General features: G+C 46.2%; 1 protein-coding gene across 2 annotated transcripts in view; it reads right to left on the reverse strand.

Moving 5' to 3' along the window:
* Positions 1-6,882, reverse strand: part of UBE2E2 (ubiquitin conjugating enzyme E2 E2) — a 202,055-nt gene extending 195,173 nt beyond the window's left edge. Inside the window, exons 1-2 of one of the 2 annotated variants that reach the window (XM_040064040.2) lie at positions 6,637-6,882; positions 1,722-1,910 (exon numbers count right to left, since the gene is read on the reverse strand). In XM_040064040.2, coding sequence (XP_039919974.1) covers positions 1,722-1,897 — 176 coding nt within the window. In that variant the 5' untranslated portion in view covers positions 1,898-1,910; positions 6,637-6,882. The remainder of the gene's footprint in view (positions 1-1,721; positions 1,911-6,636) is intronic. The other variant, XM_040064050.2, reaches the window with a different exon arrangement.
* Positions 6,883-8,976: the final 2,094 nt, after the last annotated feature.

An 8,976-nucleotide genomic window follows, 5' to 3' on the forward strand; every position in this document is an offset into this window, starting at 1 on the left:
TACTACACATATGAAACTAGCTTTAGAGTCTAACTGGCAAATTTACTGATGTCAGCAACTGATGGCATAATTAGTTTCAGCAGAACCATAAGCAGATATGATTAAACTTTAAAAGGTTTAAGTAATTTTATCGCTGTAAAATGCTTGTTGATAAAAGCTCTAAGCTTTGAAGATACAAAGCTAAGATTAATAGGCCAATTTCTGACATATCATTATTAATTTTTTAATAGGATGGTGTCCACAGGCCCTTGCCAGAATTGTAGCATCATTACACCAGGCATTGTACAAAGTTCAGAATACACAGACTGCTCTCTAAAGATGCTGGAAACTGTTTATATGACCTTAAAAGTCATGACTAACCCAATATTCCTAATATTTAAAAAATAATAATAGCAGGAAGCAGACAAAAGAGAAGATGACCAGAAACCATAACGGCTGTGAGAATTAACTACATTAATAACAGCATGGCTTGTAGTGAAAGCTGGGTGGGGTTTTTTTCCTTCTTGTCATAAAAGCAAACACAGGCAAGTTTTGCTGGCCATTCTGTAAGTGATAATCTCCTAATAGTGTCAGAGCAGGAATGGGTGTTCAGAAAGTATTTCTCCAGGGAATTAAAAAAACTAGGAAAAACTAGCTGTAAGAAAGGTATCTTTCTAGCAAAAGAAAAGCATGACAGCACCTTACTGGAAAGACAAAAGATACCTTTATTCAGAAAAGGATTTAATTGGTAAGGGACACATTAAAGCAAAACAAAGGCTTGAATCCTGACGAGATGTACACACACATTTATATAGTGTTATTTACAGACTCTGACTATATGCATATGTTATAAATTATGGAAGCAGGGGCTTGATGACTCTCCTTTACTACAGCACCACAGTAGTACAACTCCAGTGTTTTCCCTTGTAGTTTACACAGCCTTGGACTAGCAAAGAAACGAGATCTGGGAATTCTGCATCAGGACAGTCTGCAGAATAGGTCTCTTGTCAGATTATTTTATGAGTGCTTTTTAACTTCAATCACTATAATCCCACTTGCCCAGACTAACAACCCTACGTGTACTAACGAAGCAACACTAGGCTGTAAATTCCTTCTGTCTGGTGCAAGCAAGACAATCGTTATCTGGAGATGGACATGATAGCATAGAATAATTTAAATAGCTATTCTATAAACCAACATTTCATCTCAGTCAGAAAAGGGAGGGAAAATAAGTGGGTATTAAAACAGATCACAGTTTAAAGTAATGAAACCAACGCACATTCACTCAAGTATTTCTGACCTGACCGTCTGGGAAAAGAAAAGGCAGTACTTCATGGCAATAGATATTACAGTAGTCCTAACAAGCTGAGTTACTGAACTGTCTGAAATGTTTATGGCTAATTAACTGTAAGTTACACTGAAAAGTTTTAACATCAGTCATACATACATACACATACAGAGATATATTTTATAAGGCTACAAAACTGTCTGAGTTTTATTAGCAATAAAAAAATGTCAGCTTTTATCATGCAACTATTAAAACCATGTGAAAGAGGCAAACTGACAAAGAAAGGAAAAAGTATATAGGCCTCATTATCAAATCAGTCTCAAAAGGCTATTACACTGATACAGTAGTGTTACAAGAAAACAATCAGAAAATTAATATACTGAGTCACTACATGGATCTGATGGCCAGCTGAAAAAAGAGAAAGGAAAATAAACAACTAGGAAGAGCACTGTACCTTTTAGCACTAGTTGACAATTTAGCAGCTGTTTTGCTTGATATTTTCCCCTCTTTTTTCTTGGGTTGAACTTGCTCCCTTTCTTGTTCCTGCTGAACACCTTCCCGCTGATCTCCATCAGAGCTGCCTCCACTAGTGCTTGGACTATCATCCACTCTTTGCCCCTCTGTAGACATGGCAGATGCTGCACTGAACAAAGACAAACAACCGAAGTTAGCTTTTTGAGTAGAAACTGCCTAACTGTAGTTCTTATGTGCTTAAGTAAAGAATACATGGGATGTATTAAGACAATGAGATAAAGTAATGTTTTTGTCACAGTAGTTCAGTAATCCTTGTACTGAAAAGTTTTGCCACAAGCATCTTAACAACAATTCAGGAGCTGGCAGTTTTAAGCCCTATACCACTTGCCGCCCCCCCAAAAAAACCCCAACCAACCCACAAACAAAAACCACAAAACACACAAACCAACCCACCCGCCAAACTCCTCACACACACACATATATATATATGAAAACCAGAAGTTATTGAATTTAAATGGGTAACGTAATCCTGCAAGTGTAAAACCATTCACTGTGAATTCTGTTTTTCAAGCACTCAGCAATACCATGAGTTAGCCGTCCCATCAACTATGCCACCAGTTCAAATCTACCACAGCTAGTTAAAAACTGAGAGTTATTACTATCTTAGTTATCCTATTACAATCTCTGTTATCCCATATGAAATAAATCTGTGGGCTAATTCCAAGTCTACAGTGTGGGTTTCCACAATACAAAATCCACATCTTGGCATGCTCGATGGAAACACAGAATTAAAAAGCTCTGATGCAGGACTGTTTGTATTTACTTCGGTAGAGGATGTAAGGAAGATTTTTCCTCATATTTCGTTCAGGCAACATGAAGCAACAAACTTGTCAGAGAACATGAGCAGTAAGAAATCTCAGCATATTTCAGAAGTCAAGCTAATGTTTTATTTGCACACTTCTGATACTAGTTAGCTATTTTAATTTCTTCCTTCATTTTAAATAGTATAACAATATGCTGAGAGATGAGAAATTACAAGCCCACTGTTACAGCTGTCATGACTTCTCAAACTCTCAAACTGTTATAATGAAGGGCAGATGTCCACAAAAAACTTTTACTGAATTAGCATATGTGGTGGCACTGACTGATTTAAAAAAAAAAAAAAAAAAAAAAAAAAAAAAAAAGGAAAACCCAAAACCAAACAAAAAGCCCAAACCAACAAAACCAAAACCAAATCAAAACCAAACTGAAACCCAGGTCTTTCCTTTAACTCCAAATCTTTACCTTACATACTTATGTTACATATCCTTCTCTAGAGATTTTCAATAAAAAGCACACAGGCCCAAACGTTACTTCCTTACACCCACACAATCCCCATATATCTGGGTGGTTTTCTGATCAAATCTGTCTGAATCAAGAATTCGCTATTTCATAAGCAAATAGTTTCAAATTGCTGTGAACTTTGACTCGCTTTTCCTCTTACCTATGTACAGACATCATCACAATTAAGAACAAAACTATTCACCTTGTCTATTACATGTTTTAAAGCTCGCTCAAGGGAGAATAATGGGATTTCAGGCTCAGATTCAACCATGCTTGTTCTGTAGATTAAACAAAGTTCATCTCCATGTACATATTTATGGAAAGAGACAGCAAAGGAAAAGTAAATTAATATCAATGCCAACAGGGTTATGTTGAAAAGGATGCTTTTTAAAAAGGCATAAGTGTTCTTGTTATAGAATAGAAATAAATTTACTCGTATACTGAAAAACCCCTACCAAGATCTAATTCTATCAAATAATACACACTATGGAGTAGAAGAAATAATCTCTTCAAGCATTATTGACACATCTAACTAACTTCAGGAGGAATTAGGACTTTTTCATCTATTTTATGAAGCTATACTGAAAAAGAATTCTGGAAGTATGGCACCCCTTAAAGATGCTTAGACATTAAAAGAAACAGCAAGCAATGCCAAGTGATAGATATGTGACTGACGTTTCCCTTCATCAGCTTAAGCTGTGTTTTTGATTTTATAACAGAAAATAATATTTTCATATCTAAATATATATAAATACACAACACCTAACCTGCTCATTAAGGTAACTGAAATAATGCATAGTTTCTGCCCTAAAATTAAAATACAAAAATCGTCCACTCAACTAGAGTGGACAATTTTTGTATTTTAATTTTATAGAGAACATGATTTTTATATATTTATGTGTTTTAATTTTATAGAGAACATATTTTTGGTATTTTAAAATTATAGAGAACAATTTCTCCTATAGTACAGCTACAACAATATCTGTAACATAGTTCGTAAATTTACACAGGCTGATGTTCAGACATTTAAATCCTGGTTGTCAGATTTCAAGGTAAAAGCAACAGAACACTTAGAGATAATAAACAACAAAAGTATCACATCCTGGCAAGTCAAAATATGCAACTACAATGCAATTTTGGTAGTAAGTACCCATTTTCCTTGCTTCTACATAAAGTTAAAATACAACCTCATCTCTTTTTATAACACTTATGTTGGCCTTTATTTGCCCTAGATTTTACTTCTGAACTTTGCTTAATACATCTAACTTTAAACAGAAAAAGTCTCTCTTCACAATTCACATAGGCTTAACACCGTAGGCCAGAAAGTTAAAAGCATATTTAATAATGCTTATATGCACGGGACATCTGCTATGAATAATCTTGGCTATAAATATTACTATCATCCAAAAAACAACTGTATTCACTTCCTAAGTTCAGGTTACTATCCAGCAGACAAACATCGTAACAGTAGCCCAGAGCATATAATTACTGTAACATGTAATGCCAGCATTTACAAGAGGAAAAATCTTAAATCTGTAGCTTGATGTCTGGCTAGTTGGAGGGGGGAGGTTGGCTTTTGGATGGTATTTTTCCTTTCTCCTTCTGCCGCTGTTCCCCCTTCTGAGATGCAGGCAATTCTTTCTATTCCCCCTCCTCACAATATCTGCAATTTTAGGAAGTTTTGTTCAAGGGATGCTCAATATTGCAGTAAAAGTGTGTTTTAAGGGGCCTGAATTAGACGCTTCAAATGGGGTCAAACTTAAAAGACACACAAACACATGTACAAGTAAGAGAGTGAGGGGGAAAAAAATCAACTGAGAGGATGACGCCGTGAAGAAAACATTTCGCTGCCACTAACACAGACAGAAATACAAGATACTCCTTGAATCTGAAGAGCCATAAGTGTGTTTGCAACTGTCATGCAGAAGACACACGATGTCCAGGTTCCCAGCTACCAGGCTATTCTACATTCAGACGAGGGTTGCTAACCTCCCTGCTGTTGTGCAGAGAAAAATGAGCAGAGGGGACAGAGGAAGGAACGAAAGGGGACTTAAAAGTCTCTCCCTTAACGTGAGATGAATCAGCACAGAGACTGATTACAAGTGTAACTACAACTATCAATTCGAAGTGAAGAGTGTCCAAAATATTTTGCCTTTGTCAAATAGATCCACTGGCACCTTCTCTTTCCTCCTCAAACTAAAAACAAAACCCAAACAACAGCAACAAAAACAAACAAGTAACAACAACAACGACAAAAACACCCTAAACCACTAGTCATTATCACACATCACCCACGGCCAAAAAAAAAAAAAAAAAAAAAAAAAAAAAGAAATACACCAGTCGGGGACAGCAAGATCCTGGCAATATGCAGATGGGTCCCAAGGGCGGCAGAGCTGGTGACGATGTCTTTCTAAAGCGCTCGTAATTTCCTATGAGCCAAGACAAATCGAATATTTCTGCAGGGTCCGCCACGAGCAGCAATGGCAGCAGCCGCCTTACTTCATCTTCATTAGAAACCATAAAGGTGAAAAAGACCACAACGCTGCAGGACGGGACGCAGAAAGAGCCCGGTCTGTGGCACGGGAGGGTCCGCCACTGAGAGGGGGACCCGGAAAGATGGGACGGGACAGGGCAGGGAGGCAGCCCCGAGCTCCCACGGCCCCGGGTGGGCACTGGCGCGACTCTCCGGTCGGGAAGTCCCCGCCGTACGGGAGCGGGTGGGGAGCACGAGCATCCCTAGAACCACGCACCCCCCGCACTCCCACGGCCGGGCGGGCGGCGGCCGGGCCAGGGAGAGAAGTAGGAGACAGCCGAGGAGAGGAGGAGGAGGAGGAGACTGCGAGAGGAAGACGTCGGGGGCACATGCGGGAAGAGAGAGGGTTGGGCTGCGGGGCTCCTCGGGGCGCGGGGGTGGGGAATGAGGGGGATAGTGCCTTTCTCGAGGGGTTCCAGCCCGGGGTGCCCACCGCTGCGGCCGGGGGCGTGGGGACAGCGCATCCCAGGAGGCTCGATGGTGGTGGGGGGCAGGGGGTACCCCGGCGCCCGAGAGACCAGGGGCCCCGAGAGTGCCGCGGGGACCATGCGGAGCAGGGCCAGAGGGGTGGGGGGGAGCGGAGGCGGTCGCTGCTCCCGCCCGCAGCAGGGCGAGCAGGACAAATGGACACGGAAGAGTTGCTGAAAGGGTGTGGGGGTGCTGAGGAGCAATGGAGGCTGGATGGAGCCTGGGGGAGCAGGGAGCGCCGGCAGAGATGCCGAGGTGGCCGGGGGCGGCGGGGGGGCGGCCGGGACGGTTGCTATGAAAGGGCAGGGCCGAGGATGACAAGGGGGGGAAGGGGGTACCAGGCAGCACCAGGGGGATGCGGAGAGGGAAGTGAAGATGAAGGATAAAGGTAGAGACCGAGGGTCGCAGCTAAATGTGGGGGAGAGAGTGCTGCCGTGGGGGAGGGATGGCGAGGGACGCGGGGGGGGGGGGGCGGGTATGAGCCCGGCGGGGGGAGGGGAGGCAGACGGGGAGCTCAGCTGGGGCAGAGGTAGGTGTACCCCGGCAGAGACGGGGAGAAAGCCGCTGCTACCTGCGGGCGAGCGCAGGTCTCTCTCTCTCGCTGGTGCCGGGCACAAGCTGCGGGACAATCCGTGGCGGTCGCCCCGACTCCGGCCGGGCGCGGGGCTGGAAAGGAGCTGCAGCCGCTCACTGAGTCATGAGCCCGCTCGCCCGCGCTCCTCGCTCTCGGCTTCCTTTCCCGTCTCTCCCGAGCAGCCGCGCCGGCCGCTGCTGCTGCTGCTGCTGCTTCTCCCACCGCCGCCGCTCCTGCCCCCGCTGCCCGGAGAGAAGTGAAGCCGCTGCCGCGCGCGCGCGCGCACCTCCGCCGCCGCCTCCGCGAGCGCGCGCGCCCCCACCCGTCCTCCCGGCGCCGCGCGCGCGCGCGCGCGCCCGCCGGCCAATTCTCCCGGGCGCTCGCGGGCCGCCGAGGGAGGGGCGGGAGGGCGGGGGCGCGCGCGCGCGATTTCGGCGGGGGAGCGGGGGGGGGGAAAGCGACGGGATGGGGGGCGCGGGCGGGCGCGCGCCCGCGGGGACTGGAGGAGGCGGCGCGCCGCCGGGCAGGGGGGAGGGGCAAGAGGCGGCGGCGGGAGCGCGCGTTAAAGGGAAGCACCGGGGGCTGGGCGGGGTCAGCGGGGCAGAGGAAGAAGGAGGAGGCGGGAGGGGATGGGGCGAGCGGGGGACCTTCGGCCGGGGATTCGGGGGGGGGGATGGAGGTGAGGGTACCCGGCCTTTCGCCCTGCCGCCGCCGGGCTGCCCTGGGCCCCCACGCGAAAGTCCGGGAGGTGGGAGGGGCGGGCCGGGACAGGGCAGGGGGGCGGCGGAGGAGGCCGGTATCAACTTTCTTGGCTCTTCTCGTCTTTTTCGGCTCCTTTGTTCCCCTCGCCGGTCGCCCCCTCCTCCGCCCCCTCCCCGGTCCTGCCGGCCCTGCGCCTTTGTCTCCGCGGAGCCGGAGGGGACGCGGGCGATGGCCCGGGCGGGCAGGGACGCGGTACCTGGGCGGGGGCGGTGCGAGGGCACGCGGTGCCTCCGCCGGCCCGCAGGGAGGGCCCAGGCCCTTGGCACTCGGTGGCCGCACTTCGTGTTACCGTGGCAGTTTCGACCGCGGCGTGGCATTAGCGCAGCTGGGTGGCACAAACCGCCCCCGGCCGCTGGCGGCACCGGGTGACGTGCAGCATCCCGGCTAGAGATAGGCGCTGTCGCCTGGTCGTGGCCAGGTAAATGAACCTCGCCTCCCACGCAGGCAAGCATTGCCTCTGTGGAAAGCCTCGCAGTCAGGAACGGGAGAGGCCAAGGCAGAGCCGCGCTTAAATGTTAGTTGTTTAGTGGGCATATTAACCTGGAACAAAACAAACCTGCAGCAGAACTGGCTGTCAGGTAACCCCGGCTGCGCTGGGCGAGTGAGGCGCTTCTGTCCCTGTGCCGACCCTGCTGCTTTAATCTTTACATAATATGCTTAGCTATGTTATGTAAACTATCTTCTCAAACCTTTCTTCCTCTAACAGGGAAATATACCAGCCAAGGGTAAAGGGGTAATGCCAAGTCAAAATGTTTTCCCTCTTTTAACAACTAAAGGGAATTAAAAGAATAAAATGTGTTCTCACCATTCCACATGTAGGAGGAAAAGTTTCTCCCTGCTTGAGTTGTGAAGTATTGTATTTTTTCTGACATCTAGTTGCGATGTAGGTGGAGTCTGTGCTACCAAACATACAGAAGCTGAGAACTTGAAGCATTACTGCAATATATAAGGATTAGAAACATTATTGATACCTGCTCGTTATCCAGATAACATAAGTGCTTTTTGCAGTTTCCCTTTATGTAAAATTAATAATTTTCTTTGTTGAGAAATCATTTTTTAATTACTTGGTTTATTTACTCTTCCTATTTCTTTGCTAAATAAATCCCAGTGATATTTTCACCTAAACTTAAAAATGCCACAGTCAGCTATTTCTTCCTGTTCCATGTGCATTTACAAGATATTTTCCTACTTATGATGGAAAAAAGCTCCTAATGTCAGCTAGGTGAGTTTCTATCTGCTAGCATACGTTGACTTCTCGGAAGAACTGAGGTAATTAATAGAATATGATGTGTGAAAGTCCTTCAAGAAGCGCAAACCTCCTGCAAGTAATGCTTCTCATTGTGCTGAAAGGTGCATTGCATGCTCTTTACATCACGGTTCCTTCTTCTAAAATCACTTAAACCATGCTTTCTCCTTTCAGTCATTCAAAAATAGACCTCCTGAAAACCATCCAGGAAGCGATAGAATTCAATTCTAAATGATTCTTCTAACCATATTTCCTTAATGCTGCTCTGACAGCTTAAAGGTGCCTTAAAGGAGGCATACATTCGTCTATGTTAACTCCTCAGCCTGTCT

This window comes from Hirundo rustica, chromosome 1, assembly GCF_015227805.2.
Source record: "Hirundo rustica isolate bHirRus1 chromosome 1, bHirRus1.pri.v3, whole genome shotgun sequence".
Lineage (NCBI taxonomy): Eukaryota > Metazoa > Chordata > Aves > Passeriformes > Hirundinidae > Hirundo > Hirundo rustica.